This window comes from Accipiter gentilis, chromosome W (genome assembly GCF_929443795.1).
Source record: "Accipiter gentilis chromosome W, bAccGen1.1, whole genome shotgun sequence".
Taxonomy (NCBI): Eukaryota; Metazoa; Chordata; class Aves; order Accipitriformes; family Accipitridae; genus Astur; species Astur gentilis.
In genome coordinates this window covers 32,160,825-32,183,599 of record NC_064918.1, presented here as the reverse complement: position 1 = coordinate 32,183,599, position 22,775 = coordinate 32,160,825, and the positions used below count along the sequence as shown (strand labels likewise).

The window sequence follows — 22,775 nt, the reverse complement described above, 5'->3', positions numbered from 1 at the left end:
CGGTGAGTGGTGAGCAATTGCATTGTGCATCACTTGTTTTGTATATTCCAATTCTTTTATTATTATTATTGTAATTTTATTATCATTACAATTATCAGTATCATTATTATTATCATAATTATTTTCTTCCTTTCTGTCCTATTAAAATGTCTTTATCTCATCCCACGAGTTTTACTTTTTTCTCAGTTCTCTCCCCCATCCCACTGTTTGGGGAGGGAGTGAGCGAGTGGCTGCGTGGTGCTTAGTTGCTGCCTGGGGTTAAACCACGACAGCCACAAATCCAAAACACAGCACCATATGAGCTTGCATAAAGAAAGTTAACTCCATCCCAGCCAGACTCAATACAGTGATATTCATGGGGGCTGCAGGGGGGAGACCAAGAGGAGGGAAGTGACTTGCCCAGGTTCATGCAGTAGTTTATTGATAGCTAAGTTTACAACCTGCATCCTTTGATACCCTCATACTCAGCTGTGCTTACTACGCATCAGACTGTGTGACCTTGTTCTCAGATCTAATCTGGGCCTTCAGGCAATATTCCTCTTCTGTGTTTTGTACAATTGCAGCTTCTTTAATCAAGTTTGAATTTGGAGATCAAGAGTCAATTGTAGTTTCATCTGTTTCTAAAACTGGTAAAGATCTTTAGGTTATCTTTACACATCCTGTGGTAAACTGTTTTATTCATAGAGAATGGCAAGCTGTTTCTAGTAGATTTTATTTGTTTAGGGAGAAACTCATTCGCCTTCAGCATGAGAACAAGATGTTAAAGCTGAACCAAGAAGGTTCTGACAATGAAAAGATCACCTTGTTGCAGAGCTTGCTTGATGGTACAAATTTACGGAAGAATGAATTGGAGACAGAGAACAGGTAAGGAAGTATTGTTCTCTGTTCCAGTGACTTTCCTAAAATGCCATATACTTCTGTCTTAGCAGACTGTTGTCAGGGCCAAGTTCCTTATGTAAAAAAAGTGGTTAGACCTATCAAAAAGTATCTCAACCAGCCTGTGAGTCTACTCAGTCATTCAGTGACATTCCAGTATCTGGAGCCTGCAGTGTGGGCTGAAGAATTCTGTAATAGATTGCAATTGGAATGATGCAAAGGCTCACAAAAGGAACCATGTATTACTTTAGCTTCTCCTTCTGTAAAGCAAGTGTAACAAAAAGAATCCCTTATCTATCTTCCCTATTACCCATTCATTCCCTGTACATTTTCCATCTGCCCTTCTGTTTCCTATTTTGTTCTTTAAAAGTATGTTCACAGGAGTTAGAGCTGCTGTCAAGATGATCTAGATTTTGTAAAACTGAGTATTTTATGAAAGTTTAGGGTGATAAAAACTTTTCCATGATTTTATATACTGAATTTTCTCTTACTGTAGTATGCAGTAGGTTTTAGCTGGCTTGCTTCATCTACAGAATACTGTGGTCAATGAGGATGAAGTCAGCAGAAAGAATCTTAGACCAGTCACAGCCAGTTCCAGCTGGATCTGCAGCAGACCCACCACAGGCCAAAGCTGAGCCAATCAGCAAAGTTGGTGGTACCTCTGTGAAAACATATTTAAGAAAGGGCAAAAATGCCAGATCTGCAGAGGAAGAGAGAAAAAAGAGTGAGAAACAGCAGTGTGAACACCAAGGTCAGAGAAGGAGGAGGTGCTCCAGGCATCCGAGCAGAGATTCCCCTGCAGCCCATAGAGGACCTCATGCTGGAGCAGTTGTATATTTCCTGAAGGAATTGCAGCCCATGGAGAACCCATGCTGGAGCAGATTTTTCCTGAAGGTCTGCAGCCTGTGGAAGGACTCACGCTGGCGCAAGGAAAAAGCATCAGGAGGAAGGAGCGGCAGAGAGGAACTGTTATGGACTGACTGCAACCCTGCATTCCCCATGTCTCCTGTGCTGCAGGTCCTTCAGGGAATATCCGCCTGCTCTGGCATGGGGTCCTCCACAGGCTGCAGGGAATACCTGGTCCACTGTGGTCCTTTCCACTAGCTGCAGGGGAATATCTGCTCTGACACCTGGAGCACCTCTTCTCCCTCCTTCTTCTGTGACCTTGGGGTCTGCAGGATTGTTTCTCACACTTTTTCCTCATTCCCAGGCAGTGTTTTGCTCTTTCTTAAATATGTTTTCTCAGAGGTGACACCAGCTTCTCTGATAAGCTCATCTTTGACCAGTGGTGGGTCTGTTGCAGAGCCAGTTGGAACTGGCTGTGTCCAGCACAGGACAGCCTCTGGCTTCCTCTCACAGATGCCACCCCTGCATCGACCTCTCCCCACTACCAAAACCTTATCACATAAACCCAATGCAATTTTGAATAAAGAAATAGTGTACTATCTCCTGCATAGATGTCCTGATAATGCTGGACACTAAACATCTTAGATTTCATCATGTTGTAATTCATTGTTTCTGAAAAGTAGTTTTATCTATTTCCTAGGCTGGTAAATCAGAGACTGCTAGAAGTACAGTCCCAGGTTCAAGAACTACAGAAGTCTTTGCAGGAGCAAGGTTCAAAAGCTGAAGATGTAAGTAGAAATGTATGTAAAACTTGTGTTCAAGTAATTGCCATTATCCTACCTTTCACCTTTACATAATATCTCCTGCTTGTTACATCATGAGGAAATAATGCAGATGGAGATTCCTGGTAGCTTTCCATTTGTGCTGTTATGGCTTTACATTTAAACTGTGTTTTTCTCAATGAGAAATGTAAAATGAAATGTTTGTCTAGAATAGATAAAAACTTTCTTTGTAGAAAAGGATTTAAATATTTTTTTTCCCTTCAGTGTGTCCATTCTAGTAGTAAACTCAGCATTATTTAAAAATCTGTAATTAGAATAGAGACATTTATAGGAAATTAAGGATACATTGATTTTCCATTTCTTAGTAAAATATCTGAAGGTATTTTTGTTTAACTGTTCTTCATGGTAGTAAATACCTTTCTTGTCAGTGGAAACCCAGTAATTGCTGATATAAATGTGTATCTCTAATGCAAGATGTCATGCAAGCCAAAACTAAAAAAGTCAAATGAGCACTTTGACACAGTGCAATATTTTATATTTCTGTATACCTAGATACTGTACATTTTAGTATTTAAAATAAACACATTGTCACAGGGTTAGTGTGGGAACACCAATTCTAATCTTCCACTGAAAATTTTATTTGCCGCCTCCCTTATTTGAGAGTAGAAGCTATAGAACTGTCCTGAAAGCAGTGATTTCCTATTTAGAAAAATGCTCTTAAGAAATAACTTATAATTAATTTTTAAATGGATCTATACTATTATGTCATTCCATAATATTCTTTGCTGTCTTGGTTACAGGTCAAAACCAAATTTTTCAGGGTGATTACAATCTGGATATACTCCTTGCATTTTTTGTGGTAAACAGCCTCAACAGAATCTTTGATCTTTGTCACCCTTAACAGGAGCACAGTTTAATAGTGTCCAGTTGAGTGGAACCCTTACTACTAACACTATCACTATCATTTTGATGTAGGAAGTCTCAAAAAGCCCAACCCAATTGATATCGATTCTGTGTGTACAAAAGGCTGAGAAATCTTAGGGCTTCCTCAGCAGTGCAACAGCCTAAGTAATTCAGTCAGCTAAGTCTCCACCTTTCTCATGCTCTCATAAACATTCCTGCCTTGTTAGCCCAGTCAGATCAGAGCACTGATATTTTGGTATTGGCATGAAGAATAACACAACTTTACTGACATGCTGTTAGTCTCTCAGAAAAAGGATCTTTGTTGCTCTCAGCTCCACTCTGGCAAGAAGAGTTGTGGGAGCTGAAGGCAAATCATGGTCTCCCTGAAAATCAAGAGGAAAACCTCTGTTTACTTCAGTGAAGTCAGGATTTCACCCTGTCTTGTCAAGGAATGCATTTAAATATGCTTGAAATTAAGGATTATTGAATACAGACAGAGGAGTTTTTAGCAGTTCCATTTGACAAGTTTGATCATAATATTGCTAAATTTAACATTCTCCTGAAAACTTCTGATGATATTTGTTAAAACACACCTAGCCTATTATATTTATGTACCAGAAAATGAAACTTCACTTTTACAGTTTAGGAACCCAGAGAAAGCATTTATTGATAAGACAGGTCATTTTTTTTTTTCTCATGAGTTTTGTTATTTTCAGCAGTTGACATATAAAGCTTTGGTTTGTGATTTACTTTTTGAGCAATGTGTTTATGAAAGTTATGCTCAGATGTGGAGAGTATTGTAAATAATCTCAGTCTAATCAAATATACCTTTATTTATTGTAATTTTAAATCTGGCCCTGTTTGAGACTTTGGTTTAGACGGCGCATATGTCTACAATGCACTTAAAGGACTGACTACAGCCCATGTAGGTATAATCCAAGCTGGTTTGGGTTCTGCTAGTAGCAAAACCATGCCAGCACAGGTTTTCACATGGAACTGTATTGATGTGGGTACTGGGCAGAGCTGAAGCTCATGATGCACCAGCTGCATTCCTAGCTTCAGTATAAATTTGACCATACCAACGGTGATATATAGGCACTACCCCCATGGACCTATCATCTTGTTAGGTTCTGAATATTTGCCTACATGTACTCTTAAATGAGCAAAAAAGGAAATGTAGAATCACAAAATACTTTGCTGGAAGGTACCTTTAGGGGTCTGGATGTCTGGTCCATCTTCCTACTCAAAGCAGATGCCAACCTGTTAAATTTGTTAGGGGAAATCAGGCCAGATCCATCAGCCTGAGAGAAATGAGGCTGCCACAGCTCCATGTCTCCAGGTCCAACCAATAGCAAGGCTGAAGATATATTCCCAGTAAGCACACGCACACAGAGCGCTCATATACACCACATATATACGTGGCTGGCCACACAGATCACAGACAGACACACAGAGCACTCACATGAACACAGACAGCACCAATGGCCTCATCCTGCTCCCCTCTCTGGCTGAGCAGGATAGAGGTCGATTAGTGCAAATATATGTATATATGTATAATGTGGATGCCTTCAGCAGCAGGGCTCAGACACTCAGTCTGCCCAGTAGCTGGCTCCTGGATCACAATCTACCCAGTTGCTGGCACCCAGACATAAGAGCCCTTGAGGCTGCAGGCCCATTCCAGTTGCTGGTACAGTGGGCAGAACTCCTCTGGTCCCCCAATAGCCAGTCTCGCCCTTAGAGACACACACATATATTCCTGGCTCCCAGGTCACTTCACCTACATGCTGGCTAGTCCAGCTTGATATTCATTAGCAATCACACACTCACACAACCACCATGCTTGCTCCAGTTGCTATCACTATGGGCACACAGGTGCTCTGGCCCCTGGTCCCACTCCAGTGGCTGGCACTTGATTTCACTCACTCTGGTCTCTCTAGTTGCTGGCACCCAGGCATATGAGCCCCTGTGACCTGTGGTCTGACTCCAGTCACTGGCACTCAGATCCCCATACGCACACATGCACACAGAATATTGTTCCTCACCCACGGAAAGAGTTAGAAATGGAATTTAATAAGACAACACAGACTGCGCTGATCAGGTACAGGGCATGACCAGACAAGCATACTGACCAGCCCCTGTTTACATGCGACTGGACCATTTTATCTCCATACCCTCTATTTTCCCACACTTGTTCCTCCCCAAATCACCTAAACCCCTTCCTTTTCCTGCCTTTGGTTCCTCCCCTAAACATCCCATAATAAGTCCTGTGCAATCCCAAAATGTTTTTCCCCATAATGTGTCCCATACCCCTAGGCAGCAACCCCCCCTCAGTCCAAAAGGTGCTCCAGCATTGACTCATCTTGATGGATTCCATGGCTGGACCATGGGGCTGATGCTTTCCTGGGACAGCCCTGGGATTGGCCAACAGGGTGTCCCTTCCTCTGTGTGTCTAATTTGTTATTATATTTCTTAGAAAAACTGGAAAAGGAAAAAAGAAAATGGCCAAAACCTGCAGGTCCATAGCTACTGTAAAGTTCTGTAGCTCTGTTTGAACTCAGTGGAGTCACTGAGTTATGTTACCTCCTTGGTCACTTGGGTTATTTTACCTCCTACCCTCTTTATTCATAGTGTAAAAGACAATCCAACTTTGAACTAATGAAACAGCACAACCCAGGAATGTGATTAAAAATGATATTTTTAACTGTTTAAACTCCAGCTAAAAAATTTTCTTGGACTGCATACAAATTGTCAGTATTGGCTTTGTGTTTAAATTTTTCTTGAAAGAACTGTCGTGGTTTAACCCCAGCCAGCAACTAAGCACCATGCAGCCGCTCGCTCACTCCCCCCCATCCAGTGGGATGGGGGAGGAAATCGGGAAAAAGAAGTAAAACTCCTGGGTTGAGATAAGAACGGTTTAATAGAACAGAAAAGAAGAAACTAATAATGATAACGATAACACTAATAAAATGACAACAGTAGTAATAAAAGGATTGGAATGTACAAATGATGCGCAGGGCAATAGCTCACCACCCACCGACCGACACCCAGCTAGTCCCTGAGCAGCGATTCCCTGCCCCCCCACTTCCCAGTTCCTATACTAGATGGGATGTCACATGGTATGGAATACACCGTTGGCCACTTTGGGTCAGCTGCCCTGGCTGTGTCCTGTGCCAACTTCTTGTGCCCAGGCTGGGCATGAGAAGCTGAAAAATCCTTGACTATAAACACTACTGAGCAACAACTGAAAACATCAGTGTTATCAACATTCTTTGCATACTGAACTCTAAACATAGCACTGTAACAGCTACTAGGAAGACAGTTAACTCTATCCCAGCTGAAACCAGGACATTATATAGAAAGGAAAAGCAATGAAGTAATTTTGTTGATGATTTTATTTTATATTGTGATAGCACTTTGGAGTATCAGTCACAGACTAGGACTCCACTGTAATGGGTACTGGACAAATGCAAACCAAAAAGGCAGTCTGAGTTAAATATCCAATATTTAATGTCTTGTATTTAAACCATGTGAAAATAACACCAATTCAGAATGTCTCCACCAAAATACATGTATCTCTACATGTTGATTGCAGTCCAACAGACTACATATTATCTGCTGCTTTGCTACTGTTGTGGTTTAACCTAGGTAGGCAGCTAAGTACCACACAGCTGCTTGCTCACTCCCCCCACAGTGAGATGGGGGAGAAAATTGGAAGGGTAAAAGTGAGAAAACTCATGGGTTGAGATAAAGACAGTTGTGATGGGTTGACCCTGGCTGGACGCCAGGTGCCCACCAAAGCCATTCTATCACTCCCCATCCTCAGCTGGACAGGGGAGAGAAAAATATAACAAAGAGCTTGCGGGTTGAGATAAGGACAGGAGACATCACTCGCCAATTACCATCACGGGCAAAACAGACTTAGTTTGGGGAAAATTAACTCAATTTATTACAAATCAACCAGAGTAAGGTAATGAGAAATAAAACTAAATCTCAAAACACCTTCCCTCCACCCCTCCCTTCTTCCCAGGCACAACTTCACTCCCAGATTTCTCTACCAACCCCCCCCCCCCAGCGGCACAGGGGGACGGGGATGGGGTTTATGATCATCACACATTATTTTCTGCCGCTTTCATCCTCCTCAGGGGGAGGGCTCATCACACTCTTCCCCTGCTCCAGCGTGGGGTCTCACCCATGTGAAACAGTCCTCCACGAACTTCTCCAACGTGGGTCCTTCCCACGGGCTGCAGTTCTTCACAAACTGCTCCAGCATGGGTCCTTTCCACAGTGTGCGGTCCTTCAGGAGCACACTGCTCCAGCGTGAGTCCCCCACGGGGTCACAAGTCCTGCCAGAAAACCTGCTCCAATGTGGGCTCCTCTCTCCACAGATCCGCAGGTCCTGCCAGGAACCTGCTCCAGCATGGGCTTCCCACAGGGTCACAGCCTCCTTCAGGCACCCACCTGCTCCAGCATGGGGTCCTCCATGGGCTGCAGGTGGATATCTGCTCCACCGTGGACCTCCATGGGCTGCAGGGGGACAGCCTGCCTCACCATGGTCTTCACCACGGGCTGCAGGGGAATCTCTGCTCTGGTGCCTGGAGCATCTCCTCTCCCTCCTTCTTCACTGACCTTGGTGTCTGCAGGGTTGTTTCTCTTACATGTTCTCACTCCTCTCTCCAGCGGCTGTTTCTCTCTGTCCCAACTTTTTTTTTTTCCTTCTTAAAAATGTTATCACAGAGGCATTACCACTATCGCTGATTGGCTCGGCCTTGGCTGGCAGAGGGTCCATCTTAGAGCCGGCTGGTATGGGCTCTGTTGAACACAGGGGAAGCTTCCAGCAGCTTTTCACAGAAGCCACCCCTGTAACCCCCCCTGCTACCAAAACCTTGCCACACAAAACCAATACAACAGTTTAGAAGTAAAGCAAATGCTGCGCGTATAAGCAAAGCAAAATAAGGAATTCATTCACCACTTCCCATTGGCAGGCAGGTGTTCAGCCATTTCCAGGAATGCAGGGCTTCATCACGCATAACAGTTCCTTGGAAAGACAGACACCATAACTCCAAACGTCCCCCCTTCCTCCTTCTTCCCCCAGCCTTATATGCTGAGCATGATGTCATATGGTCTGGAATATCCCTTTGGTCAGTTGGGGTCAGCTGTCCCAGCTGTGTCCCCTCCCAACTTCTTGTGCACCCCCAGCGTACTTGCTGGCAGGGCAGCGTGATAAACAGAAAAGGCCTTGACTCTGTAAGCACTGCTCAGCAATAGCTAAAACATCCCTGTATTATCAATACTGTTTTCAGCACAAATCCAAAACATAGCCCCATACAAGCTACTATGATGAAAATTAACTCTATCCCAACCAAAACCAGTACAGCTACTAATGTGACTTCAATGTTAAAATTACTTTTCATGACAGCAACTGCTTTCCTTTGAAATTCAGATGATGTTCGCATATGTGTGAAAGTGGAAAAGCATTCATATACTTGAACACAGTATGGATAATTTTTACTAGCTTTCCTAAACTCTTCAGAAAATGTGACAGGATGAAACTGTTAATGAGAAGTAAGAAAAATGTGCATGTCTGGAAAAAATGCATAGCTTTAAGCTTTTCTGTTCATGAGTTACTAATAGTTTCTTCTGTTGGTTGCTGTTTTTGCTTTATGTTAATATGTCATCTCTGTTTCCTGGCATGGGTTTCTGCTCAAGGCTATTGTGAGTATGACTTTCTGTTTACTTAATACTACTTTTACTTTGTAGGCATTTATGGTTTTGATTTTAAAAGATGATCACTGTATATAAAGTGGGTTTATGAATAAACTAAAATTTACTTTGAAGCTCACCACCACCACACCCCCTGCCAAGACCTTATTCAAATGTGACTTAGCCAGAAATCAGAACAGCATAAGGTGTATTATATTTACATATTTGTAGGCAAAGAAAGATGTGAAAACAGAGAAAAGCAGAGCAATTGAGGATAAAATCTCTGCTGTGCTCTGGTCAGTGGCACTCTACTCCATCTAATTTTTTGGGGGACAGAATTTTACCTCGAGTCTTTATGTGAAATTGCTTTGATGCTTTGGACAGCTCTTCAAGCATATTTTCCACTAATTTTAAATAAATTTGTTGAGTCTAATCTACAAAAGTACTGAATCACAAAGCAATGAAAACAACTGAAATACAATTTTGTCATTAATGGATCTCTCCTATATTGTTCCAATTCCAAGAAAATATTCATGAAGTTATAAGGCATTCTGATTTTGGGAAAGTCCACAGATATCAAGGAAAGGACAACTACTACAGAAAACTGCTATACAATTATGACCAAAAATGGGTTAAATTAAATGGCTGTTTCTGGTTATAACTCTGAAATTATATATTTTAATATGACTGAAATGATACTAAGCACCATAACGTATTAAAATAACTGACACATTTAACTTTCTATTTTAGTCGCTGCTTCTGCAAAAGAAACTTGAAGAACATCTGTAAGTAATAAAGCTTTCCATATTTTGCTTGCCATATGAAATTATCTGCTTTCCATATGCTTAGCAGGTGCTTAGCCATTAACAGCAGTGGGAAGGCAGTAGTGCATTTGGAAGATACATAAAGAAGAGACATGCAGATAGCACAGGAATATGTAGAGAATCTGTTACTGAGGCATTATTTTAATTTCTTATGGAAAATCTTTGCCAAATGAAAAGGAGTTATGAAAGAGCCACCATTTTCTGGTGGTTAGAAAACAATTCAAAATTACATAAAGCTTAAGTTGAGTGTGATCTTTCTGTTATACTATTTCTGCACTGCTCTTAATTTTACACTTTTTTTAAACTGCAAGTTTTACTTAAAGAATTGTTCACTTGTTAACTGCCTTACTAGAAAGTATAGTCTCTATAACTTTGGGGGGGCGTAAGCCATTCTTCCCAAATCTTATCACAGCTATTGATATTATACACTTCAAGCATGCTTTGTACAATTTATTGTAAATTCTAAAGTAAGTATATAATTCTGGGATGAGAATGAAGCTGTCTGGTTTTATAACTCTGCATATATGGTAATGCTTTTTAGCATATTTTATAAACATTCCCATAGACATTGACCCACTTGTCATTTGTTCTCATACCTCACAGCCAAGTCAACTATACTCCCAGAAATATGCTATACTCTGAGGGTTTGGGGTTTTTTTATCACTTAATGTTCATTCCAGAGGATAAGACTATTGAAAAAATAATATGTGCTTTTATGGTTTGTAACAGTGAGAAGCTCCATGAAGCTAACAATGAGCTACAGAAGAAACGAGCTATTATTGAGGATTTGGAACCAAGATGTAATAAAAGTTGTGAGTTTTCTGATATGCACTCCATTTCTTTTAAGTGTAAAATGTTTTGCATGCAGGGAATGGCCTTTAATTAATATTTCATTTAATATCTATAAAAGCTGTAACAAAAACAAAATGTATGTTTCAAGTGGTAATGGTATGTGTGGTGTTAATTACTCTGAAAGCTATAATGATCAAAACCACGCTACAAATTCTTGAGATGTAGCAGATTACATTTTAGAGCCGTGGCAAAGAATGATAGAATCATAGAATCGTTTAGGTTGGAAAAGACCTTTAAGATCATAAAGTCCAGTCGTTAACCTAGCACTGCCAAGTCCACCACTAAACCATGTCCCTAAGTGCCACATTGTCATGGTTTAAGCCCAGCCGGTAACAAAGCACCATGCAGCCGCTCGCTCACTCCTCCCACCCCCCTCCGGTGGGATGGGGAGGGGAATCAGAAAGGAGAAAAGAAAAACAAAAACGGAACCTCGAGGGTTGAGATAAGGACAGTTTATTGGGAAAACACAAAAAGAGAAGTTACAACAACAACAAAAGTACTAATGAAAGAATATACAAAGAGAGTGATGCACAGTGCAACTGCTCACCACCTGGAACCCGACGCTCCGCCACTTCCCACACTGAGAGAGCACCTCCCCCCAGCTCGCTCCCCATTTATATACTGAGCATGATGTCACATGGTATGGAATAGCTCCTTGGCTAGTTCAGGTCAGCTGTCCCAGCTATGTCCCCCCACCTCCCAGGTTCCTGTGAAAATTAACTCTATATCCCAGCTGAACCCAGGACATTATACACCCCTTATTCTATACCATCTACATCATTCCCAGATCTTACATTTTCCAATCAACCACTACCACTTTCCTTGTTTTATATACATACATATATATATATGTATATGAACACCACACACACACACAAATAGCATTCCCTTAGTCTATGGGCCATCCTTCTAATGTGTCCATCAATTTTATTTAATCCATGACTTTGGGGCTCCATCTGTTGTAACAGTCCTTCAGGATAGGAGAGATGGTGTGAGGTGTTGGATTGTTGCATGCTGCCTCTGGACCTTGTGGCTGGTACATTTGGTGCAACCCACGTCCTTGGTCTGCAGGTCGAAGATGTTGATCTTGAGGAAATCGCTGGGTGCCAGTTCAAGTTCCATCACTGTTGCACTTGGCTCGGTTTCAAAGTCCAACCTTCAGTCATTTGCGTAATTCTTACAGTAATACCCTTGATATGGCATATAGACACTATAGATACAATGACATGCATTGGCAGGCTATTTAGCAATTAACATACAGCCTAATTCACTGGATATTCTCTCTCAAAATCAAATTTCCTTGAGGTACACATCGAACGTCCCCATCCTTCTGCATCACCCACCAAGTGTACCCCGGTCCTTGAGCAAAGGCAACCCCTTGAATGGGTTTCTCTCTGCTTGAGACAGGAATAACCCAGACTGTCTTCCCTAACATACTCCTCATGCGCACTACAGGGACTTTATCTCCTTTTGCAGTATGTGGAAGTCTTGGTTGGGTGGGGCCAGCCCAATTAGCAGATCCTCTACTATTAACCAACCAAGTGGCTTTTGCTAAATGTGTATCCCAATGTTTGAAAGTTCTGCCCCCCCCATTGCTCTCGGTGTAGTTTTCAGCAGTCCATTGTATCGTTCGATTTTTCCAGAGGCTGGTGCGTGATAGGGGATGTGATACACCCACTCAATGCCATGCTCTCTGGCCCAGGTGTCTATGAGGTTGTTTCAGAAATGAGTCCCGTTGTCTGACTCAATTCTTTCTCGGGGGCTGTGTCACCATAAAACTTGCTCTTCAAGGCCCAGGATAGTGTTCCAGGCAGTGGCATGGGACAGAGGATATGTTTCCAGCCATGCAGTGGTTGCTTCCACCATTGTAAGCACATGGCACTTGCCTTGGCGGCTTCGTAGGAGTGTGATATAGTCAGTCTGGCAGGCTTCCCCATATTTATATTTCAGCCATCGCCCTCCATACCACAGGGGCTCACTTAATTGCAGCACATGTTTCACATTCATGAATAACCTGCGCAACAACGTCCATGGCCAATTCCACCCCTCGATCACGAGCCCATCTATATGTTGCATCTCTTCCCTGATGGCCTGAGGTATCATGGGCCCACTGACCCATAAATAGATCTCCCTTACGTTGCCAGTCCAGATCCACCTCTGATACTTCAATCTTGTCGGCCTGATCAGCCTGCTGGCTGTTTTCATGTTCTTCAGTGGCCCAACTCTTGGGTATGTGATGTACTTTTACAACCAGATACTCTAGCCGAAGAGCAATATCTTGCCACAGTGTGGCAGCCCAAATGGGTTTACTTCTGTGTTGTCAGTTGCTCTTCTTCCATTGCTGTAAACACCCCCACAGGGCATTTGCCACCATCCATGAGTCAGTATAGAGATAGAGAGCACTGGCCACTTTTCTCTTTCAGCAATATCTAACGCTAGCTGGATGGCTTTCACCTCTGCAAACTGACTCAATTCACCTTCTCCTTCAGCAGTTTCTGCAACTTGTCATGTAGGACTCCATACAGCAGCCTTCCACCTCCGATGTTTTCCCACAATGCGACAGGACCCATCAGTGAACAGGGCATGTTGCCTCTCATTTTCTGGCAGTTTATTATACAGTGGGGCCTCTTCAGCACGCATCACCTCCTCCTCTGGTGACATTCTAAAATCTTTGCCTTATGGCCAGTCCGTGATCACTTCCAATATTCCTGGGCAATTGGGGTTTCCTATGCGAGCCTGTTGTGTGATCAGTGCAATCCACTTACTCCATGTGGCATCAGTTGCATGATGTGTAGAGGAGACCCTCCCTTTGAACATCCAGCTCAGCACCAGCAGTCGGGGTGCAAGAGGAGCTGTGTTTCAGTACCAACCACTTCTGAGGCAGCTCGAACTCCTTCATATGCTGCCTATATCTCTTTTTCAATTGGAGTATAGTGGGCCTCAGAACCTCTGTATGCCCGACTCCAAAACCCTAGGGGTCAGCCTCGTGTCTCCCAGGTGTTTTTTGCCAGAGACTCCAGGTAGGGCCATTCTCTCCAGCTGCAGTATACAGCACATTTTTAACATCTTGTCCTGCCGTGTCTGGCCCAAGGGCTACTGCATGAACAATCTCCCATTTAAGTTGTTCAAAGGCTTGTCATTGTTCAGGGCCCAATTTAAAATCATTCTTCTTCCGGGTCACTTGATAGAGAGGGCTTACAATCAGACTGTAGTTTGGAATATGCATTCTCCAAAACTCCACAACACCTAAGAAAGCCTGTGTTTCCTTTTTATTAGATGGTGAAGACATAGCTGCTACTTTGTTGATCACATCCATGGGGATCTGACGATGTCCATCTTGCCGTTTTATTCCTAAAAACTGGAACTCCTGTGCAGGTCCCTTGACTGTACTTTTATGGCAAAACCAGCCTTCAGAAGGATTTGGATTATTTTCTTCCCTTTCTCAAAAACTTCTTCTGCCATGTTGCCCCATACGATGATGTCATCAATGTATTGCAGGTGTTCTGGAGCTTCACCCTTTTCCAGTGAAGTCTGGATTAGTCCATGCCAAATGGTGGGGCTGTGTTTCCACCCCTGAGGCAGTCGATTCCAGGTATACTGGATGCCCCTCCAATTGAAAGCAAACTGTGGCCTGCACTCCGTTGCCAAAGGAATGGAGAAAAACAAATTAGTAATGTCAGTTGTGGCATACCACTTGGCTGCCTTTGATTCCAGTTCGTAATGAAGTTCTAACATATATGGCACAGTAGCGCTCAGCTGTGGTGTGACTTCATTCAGCCCACGATAGTCTACTGTTTGTCTCCACTCCCCATTAGATTTCTGCACGGGCCATATGGGACTATTAAAGGGTGAGTGAGTTTTGCTGGTCACTCCTTAGACCTTCAATCGGCAAATGAGCTTATGGATGGGGATCAGGGAGTCTTGGTTGCTGCGATATTGCTGCTGGTGCACTGTCGTGGTAGCAATTGGCACTTGTTGTTCTTCCACCTTCAGCAACCCCACAACCGAAGGGTCCTCAGAGAAGCTGGGCAAGGCAGACAGTTGTTCAGTTTCCTCTGTCTCCAATGCAGCTATACCAAAGGCCCAACGGTACCCCTTTGGGTCCTTGAAATACCCTCTCCTAAGATAGTCTATGCCAAGGATGCAAGGGGCCTCTGGGCCAGTCACAATGGGGTGTTTATGCCACTCATTCCCAGTTAGACTCACTTGAGCTTCCAATATGGTTAGCTCTTGGGATCCCCCTGTCACACCAGAGATACAGATGGGTTCTGCCCCTTTATAACTTGATGGCATTAGGGTACATTGTGCACCACTGTCTACTAGAGCCTTATATTCCTGTGGGTCTGATGTGCCAGGCCATCGAATCCACACTGTCCAGTAGACTCGGTTGTTCCTCTCCTCCACCTGGCTGGAGGCAGGGCCCCTCTAATCCTGGTTAGAATATCCATTACTTACTTTTCACACATGTGAATCAGAAGTCCCTTCAAGGGGATCAGAAATGAGATCAGCCCATCTACTGCGTCTGGGGGACTGCTCACGGGAAACTGGAGCAGCAGTTTTCCAAGAAGAATCCTTTTTTCTGGTTGCTTTTTCTTGCAACTCCTGTATCCGTGCATCCATGACCGAGGTAGGTTTTCCATCCCACTTCCTCATGTCCTCTCCATGGTCACACAGGTAAAACCACAGGTTAGCCCGTCGAGTGTACTTTCTCTCTCCTCTCTCTTGGGCAGAGGAATCCTTACTCCTAAAAACTGCAATGCAGGCCTGTACAGGTGGGGAGGAGGACATATCCACTTTGAATTGATGGAACTCCCAGGACATTTCCTCTACAGCCGAGACACAGGCCCGTAGGGAGGAAGAGAGACTTCCTTCGTATTGCCGGATTTGGACAGCCAATTCATCCACCGTTTGTCCATAGCCTCCTTTCCAGGACATTACTGCCAATGAGTTGGCATAGGCTGGTGGTGCACTTCGTAGAAACTTCCGCCACCTGGGTTGTGTGCATTGGACTTCATCTGGATCTGTGGGTGACTGCCCATTTTCTGGATCATTATAAATCATCTCCAGCATGGCTAATTTCCTCAGGTACTGGACACCTCTCTCCATGGTGGTCCACTTGCCTTGGTGACATGTAACTTCATCCTTGAAGGGGTATCTTTCCTTTACACCTGAGAGAATTCGCCTCCAGAGCCTGAGGACTTGTGTTTTTCTCCCAATTGCCTTGTCAATGCCCCCTTCCCTAGACAGAGATCCCAGCTGCTTGGCTTCCCTAACCTCTAATTTCAAACTACTGGCCCCATTATCCCAGCATCGGAGCAGCCAGGTAACAACGTGCTCACCTGTGTGGCGGCCAAAATCTTTTTTCATATCATGCAACTCACTCAGGGATAGAGATCAGGTGATTATTTCAGGTTCCACCTCTTCCTCCTTTTCTTGTGATGACCCTGGTTCACTTTCATCTCTCGCTAAGCAAACTGATTTCTTTGTATGTTTCTTCTTCTGTATAGGGGCAACTGATACTGGCACAGGTTGGTTCTCTGGTTCATCTGCAGTGCCTGTCACCAGGGCTGGGGTAGCCACAGTGCCTGTCGGTCTGTTTTCCCTCTCTTCCCCCTGAGGATGTTGCCTAATATCAAGCAGTATTTGGTAGATACTGGCCAGGGCCCAGCACAGTGCAGTGAGTTGTGCGTCTCTGGAATAGCCACAGCATTTTCATTTAAAATATTCTATCACTTCATGAGGGTTCTGTAGTTGTTCGGGAGTGAAACTCCAAAACACTAGAGGTGAGAAGTTCTCTAGATACCTGACCATATTTTCCCACATGCCATACCACTCATGACTATCCAGCCTTGGGGCAGATCTCTGGGTGGTATTCTTAAAAAACTTTTTTGTACCCCTAAACAAGACCTGAAACATATTCAGGAGACAGCACTAACAGCATGCTGGCTTGCGCATCCCAAGGATATTCAAAATTCTCAAAAGCTGTTGTAATTAGCTGGAAGGAGAGACGGGAGGTGAACAAATGGGGGGAAGTATCCCCCCCGACTTCCCCATGGATTGGGTGCGATTACCAATAAATTCCGACAGAAGTCGCCCAAAGTATGGAAATGATATCACTGCGGCCTACAGATACCAGCTTAACCTCATGACCAGTGATGTAATCATTTCATAAGTCAACATTGCCTAGTATAGCAAAACGATAATCCCGATCCCTCTCCCAGAGGTGAGAAACGTAACTACAGGCAATACATAGTGCATATAAGGACTTACAAAATGCCACCATGTAAACAAATGAACCAACATTTTTACTAGCATCTATTTAACTAATAGAAGAAATGCGTATAACAAATTTGTTTCAACACGCTCTGGCCAGATCTGTCATTATCTCAACCCTTCGGGCCCCATGTTGGGCGCCAAAAAGGACTGTCATGGTTTCAGCCCAGCGGGTAACAAAGGACCATGCAGCTGCTCGCTCACTCCTCCCCGCCCCCCTCCAGTGGGATGGGGAAGAGAATCAGAAAGAAGAAAAGAAAAGAAAAGAAAAGAAAAGAAAAGAAAAGAAAAGAAAAGAAAAGAAAAGAAAAGAAAAGAAAAGAAAAGACAAGACAGAACCTCAAGGGTTGAGATAAGGACAGTTTACTGGGAAAATACAAAAAGAGAAGTTACAACAACGGTACTAATAAAAGAATATACAAAAAGAGTGATGCATAGTGCAAGTGCTCACCACCCAGAACCCAAAGCTCCGCCACTTCCCACACTGAGAGAGCACCTCCCCCCAGCCTGCTCCCCATTTATATACTGAGCATGATGTCACATGGTATGGAATAGCTCCTTGACTAGTTCAAGTCAGCTGTCCTGGCTGTGCCCCCTCCTAGGTTCCTGTGAAAATTAACTCTATCACAGCTGAACCCAGGACACACATCTACAAATCTTTTAAATACCTCCAGGGATGGTGACACCACCACTTCCCTGGGCAGCCTGTTCCAATGCTTGATAACCCTTTGAGTGAAGACATTTTTCCTAATACCCAATCTAAACCTGCCCTGGTGCAACTGGAGGCCATTTCCTCTTGTCCTATCACTAGTTACTTGATAGAAGAGACCAGTACCCACCTCACTACAACCTCCTTTCAGGTAGTTATAGAGAGTGATAAGGTCTCCCGTGAGCCTCCTTTTCTCCAGACTAAACAGCCCCAGTTCCCTCAGCCGCTCCTCATAAGTCTTGTTCTCTAGACCCTTCACCAGCTTCACTGTTCTTCTTTGTATGCACTCCAGCACCTCAATGTCTTTCCTGTAGTGAGGGGCTCAAAACTGAACACAGTACTCAAGGTGTGGTCTCACCAGTGCTGAGTACAAAGGGACAATTACTTCCCTAGTCCTTCTGGCCCCACTATTTCTGATACAGGCCAGGATGCTACTGGCTGCCTTGGCCACCTGTGCACACTGCTGGCTCATATTCAGCCAGCTGTTGATAAATACTTCCAGGTCCTTTTCTGCTGGGCAGCTTTCCAGCTACCTAATGATTACATAATCATTAGGTAAATTTTAGATCCAAGAAATTTTCATTAGTTTCCAGTTAAAACCACAGAACAATATTACGTTACAAAATTCCACATTTTAGAAAATGATAAGACAACTGAAGATGAAGTTCAGGAGCTGAGTAGTTGATGAGTATGTAATCCTTCCATACTTAACATGCCTCAGTTGTGGGGGGCAGGGCAGAAAGGGGCCTGGTTTTCTGAGTCCCTAACCTCTAAAATTTAGAGCATATTCAGACTTCTCTGATTGGCTTACTTGAATTGCAAGTTGTTTGTGAAAAACCTTGTTTCTGAAAAAGATGCAAGTAGGATGTATAGCTTGCACAAGTAGTAGTGGCTTGGTACATTCTTAAATGAACACAGGAAATTGGCTGTACAGTGAAACTGTCCTGTTGGTCTGCATCGCTTCTTGAGGATGATGTGAAGAAAACATAATTGGAGTGTTTTCATGTCACAATTTTGAAGAATTTTGTTCATTACTACCTTTGGGCAGATATGAGCAAGAATCTTGCTTGTCACTTAGGACTGTTAAACTTTTGTTCATTTGACCTGCAATATACCATTTTTCATATGCGTTTCTGAGGTTTTGAATTAAACTTATTGTGTCCATTGCATCAATAACATTTTTCATTCCTTATGTAAGCTTTTCTTAACTGAAATAAAGTCCTAGCTATGGGTTTAATGTCTGTTTAAATGCATGTAAATAAATTTAATGTAATTATTTTATCCTCTAATCCTGACATAAAGCACTCAAAATTGAAGAATTACAAGAAGCTTTGCAGAAAAAAGATGAAGAAATGAAGCAAATGGAAGAACGATACAAAAAGTATTTGGAAAAGGCCAAAAGTGTAAGTGTCTGGGTTCCAAGTTAACAATCCTTCCCTAACAGGCTGTACCACACACTTCACTCTGTAGGACTAAAACTAAATTAAGTATCTGTACTTGTGACTACTATCGAACCAAAATCCTTTGTACTATTTCTGTACACCACTGATACAGATTTATATTAGAGTTATCCAGACAAAGCTCCTTACGAGTCACAAGTGCCAGTGGATAACAGAGATGGTGTTAACCCCTTCCTGGTGTTGTGATAACCTGTTTCTTGGTGGAAGTTCTTCCAGGCTCATCAGTGAGTGATGCAGTTTGGCTGAAGTCATGTCCATGCTAGGGCTCACATGTTTTTAAAAAGTTTTTCAGCTGTTTTCTAGGACAAGCTTAAAAACCTCAGCCTTTACTGGAATTGTTCTTGAGTGTTAGCGCTCAAATGCTGCCTCTGATAGACACCACATAAGAATGTAGTTAGTTGTTCCTCTCATCTTACTTAGTGGCAGAAACTTCATCACACATGCACTGCCATGGATTCTTCTTGGCTGTAGCAGAACTTTATAAAATTTGCATTATTGGTACTACAGATCCCTGAATCACAGCCTCTTTCCAGATAGAAGTAGTCCTTGAGTTCACTGTGAGGAGTGAGTTGAGGGGTAACAGATAGGTAATCCTTAGCTATAAAGAGAAAAAGGCTTCAAGGAAAGGTTTCACATGCTCTGGCCCTGTGGCAGTACAGAATGGGAGTAGGAACTGCTTCCTTGTGTCCAAGATATTGAACCTCTGAGGTCTTGCTTCCTCCTATCAACACTTTTGTTTGACAGTCCTGTTAGAGCACATTTCAGATGATGTGTGACACTTAATGATTGTTGTTTAGAGATAGTCTCCATCATCCTGGTTGACAATTTAGAGCCTCTGTCTTATTAGGGGAGAGATGTGTTTGTATTATACCTCAGCCTTTTAAAATTAAGCATTCTTTTGTTTGACATTTTTAAAAGTAATTTTAATTTATTATATTGACATGTTTTAAGTCACTTCTATGTCTCTTAATCTGCCTTATGTGGTTATAATGCCTTGATGCCTTTTCCAACATTGAATTAAAAACAAATTGTGGTTTTCCTCTCACAGGTTATCCGCACCTTAGATCCTAAACAAAACCAGGGTGCAGCTCCTGAGATTCAGGCACTGAAAAATCAGTTGCAGGAACGTGACAAAATGTTCCATTCATTAGAGGTAATTATCTCCATGTTTTCCAGTAGATCTTTTATGTTTCCTCATTTTGGGGCATAGACTGTGCTTCTCTAATATTTACTGTTCTCTGTGGTTAAACAATTTTAAATATATGGGGTTTGTTTTGTTTTAGAAAGAATACGAAAAAACAAAGAGTCAAAGAGAAATGGAAGAGAAGTTTATTGTTAGTGCCTGGTATAATATGGTAAGAATCTCCAAACTTAAAAATGATAAAAAGGTTAATCTTAGTTGTTTCTGTGGTGTTTATCAAGGTCTTCATTTATTTATAACATTTTTGTGTGTAAAGTATTTTCAAATATATATGCAGATGAAAGCATTCTCTTTTAGTTATCATTATATAACAGTTAACCCCTAGTGGAAAACAATAAACTTGTAAAAGGCTTGACAGAGTTCATACTGAAAAACAGCAAAGTAAGCCTCAGTTCAGTATATGGAAACCAAGGTGGTTGTTATTTTCAAGTTTCAAAACCTGAAGCATCACTTGGGGGGGGGGGGGGGGGAAGGAAGCCTCAGTTTTCTATTTTGTAATTTCAGACCTTTAGTTATACTGTCTTCTAATACTCAAATTAATTCTCGTCTTTGCCTCCTCCCCAATCTTCTGCTTGTTTCTATTTCATTAGGGTAACAATGCAGGTAGTTTTGTGCACACCTGATACTCTTCTTGTGGCATTTACCAATCTATACATATTTGGTTCTTTCATTCTGTTTACTACATATGAAAATGGGTGAGTGCAGGGTCAAGCCTCACTTACACTAATCAAAACATAAGGGAATTGTATATCAATCACACAGTGTTGGACCTTTTTGCAGGGAATTGTTCACCTTCAGCAAATGTGTTCAAGACTTACCTTTGATAGGGTGTGGCTGCTTTGAAACTGATAGGCGTCCCTGACCCCCCTGTAACATGCATCTGTTTCATCATAGAGGTTAAATCATTTCACTCTGCCTTCCCTTGGAAGAGTTTCCTTCTTGCTGTTTTATGTTCCTGCTATGTTCATGAGTAGGAGATTAAAATGGTGTTTAAACAGAGCATTTGAATCTTTTTAGTATTGAAGGCACTTTCAGGTGACCTGGTGCCCTTTTCCGACTACATAATGTTGGTCCCACTGGTAAGCAGAAGACAAGGCTGAGAGATATAGTTCAGTAGCCTGACTCTCATGTGAATGAAGATGATTAGTGATAGCTTCACCTGCTTCTTCCTTTTAGTTAGTCTCTGATTTTATCCACAGCCCACCATAGCTTCTATCATCTCATACTGTTCAGGGTCTTCCAGTCAATATGCGATTTTCTTCTTTTCCCTGCCATTCAGAAGTGGGAATATTTCATAGTTCCTAGCTTCTGCTAAAGACACAGATTGTTTCAAAAACAGAGAATCACAGAATAGCTAAGGTTGGAAAGGCCTTTGGAGATCATCTGGTCCAACCCCCCTGCTCAAGCAGGGCCACCTAGAGATGGTTGCCCAGGGCCATGTCCAGACAGTTTTTGAATCTTTCCAAGGATGGAGGCTCCACAACCTCTCTGGGCAAACTGTTCCAGTCTTCAACCACCCTCACAGTCAAGAAGAGTTTTCTTATGTTCAGAGGGAGCCTCCTGTGTTTCTGTTTGTGCCCATTGCCTCTTGTCCTCTCACTGGACACCAATGAAAAGAGCCTGGCTCCCTCTTCTATGGACCCTCCCTTCAGGTATTTGTACACATTGATGAGATTCCCCCCAAGCCTTCTCTTCTCCAGGCTAAACAATCCCAGCTCTCTCAGCCTCTCCTAGTATGAAAGATGCTCCTGTCCCTTAATCATCTTTGTGGTCCCTTTCTGGACTCTCTCCAGCATGTTCATGTCTCTCTTGTACTGGGAAACCCAGAACTAGACACAAGACTCCAGGTGGGGTCTCACCAGTGCTGAGTAGAGGGGAAGGATCATCTCCCTCAACCTGCTGGCAACACTCTTCCTTATGCAACCCAGGATGCTGTTGGTGTTCTTCAGCACAAGGATGCATTGCTGGCCCATGTTCAACTTGGTATCCACCAGCATCAAAATATGCTCCCACCACTTCTATTAAGTTAGTATTTTCACAGAAGGTGCATATAATTGAGAAGTACTCTTCTAGCTCAACTTCCGGGTGGTGGGGGGGCGGCTTTCCAAAAGGTATGTCATAGCACCATGTGTTCATGTGTGGAAATGCACGTTCAAGACCTGGCACGTTGGGAGTCCTTTTTCTCAAGAATTACTGCAAACTTGCATGAGGATAAAAAGTGAACTCACTGAAAAGGATCAGGAAGAATGTCTTAACCCCATTCTTGAAAACATAATGCTTGAAATTCAAACCAGGTTATCTCGTATTTGTGAAGAAGAAATAATAAATTGTAAATTAGTTGTTCATCAT

At 42.8% G+C, this 22,775-nt stretch overlaps 4 protein-coding genes across 22 annotated transcripts in view; 1 reads left to right on the top strand and 3 right to left on the bottom strand.

Annotated features, from left to right (window-relative positions):
- LOC126035480 (microtubule-associated protein RP/EB family member 1-like) overlaps positions 1 to 22,775 on the bottom strand; it is a 281,270-nt gene that overhangs the window by 37,484 nt on the left and 221,011 nt on the right. The gene's annotated exons all lie outside the window — the stretch shown is intronic.
- Positions 1 to 22,775, bottom strand: part of LOC126035473 (uncharacterized) — a 309,976-nt gene that overhangs the window by 179,066 nt on the left and 108,135 nt on the right. The window lies entirely within an intron of this gene.
- The window catches only part of LOC126035483 (uncharacterized), a 187,573-nt gene that overhangs the window by 100,900 nt on the left and 63,898 nt on the right, over positions 1 to 22,775 (bottom strand). Inside the window, exon 1 of one of the 2 annotated variants that reach the window (XM_049794126.1) lies at positions 16,058 to 16,110. The exons of the other annotated variant lie outside the window; for it this stretch is intronic. The gene's annotated coding sequence lies outside the window, so the exon portion shown is untranslated. Of the gene's footprint in view, positions 1 to 16,057; positions 16,111 to 22,775 lie in introns of those variants that run through there. 2 annotated transcript variants of the gene reach the window in all.
- Positions 1 to 22,775, top strand: part of LOC126035447 (protein Hook homolog 3-like) — a 144,873-nt gene that overhangs the window by 118,937 nt on the left and 3,161 nt on the right. For all 16 annotated transcript variants that reach the window (XM_049794039.1, XM_049794034.1, XM_049794026.1 and 13 more), the window contains 7 exons: positions 724 to 864; positions 2,423 to 2,510; positions 9,858 to 9,892; positions 10,661 to 10,743; positions 19,068 to 19,168; positions 20,274 to 20,378; positions 20,509 to 20,580. In XM_049794039.1, coding sequence (XP_049649996.1) covers positions 724 to 864; positions 2,423 to 2,510; positions 9,858 to 9,892; positions 10,661 to 10,743; positions 19,068 to 19,168; positions 20,274 to 20,378; positions 20,509 to 20,580 — 625 coding nt within the window. The remainder of the gene's footprint in view (positions 1 to 723; positions 865 to 2,422; positions 2,511 to 9,857; positions 9,893 to 10,660; positions 10,744 to 19,067; positions 19,169 to 20,273; positions 20,379 to 20,508; positions 20,581 to 22,775) is intronic.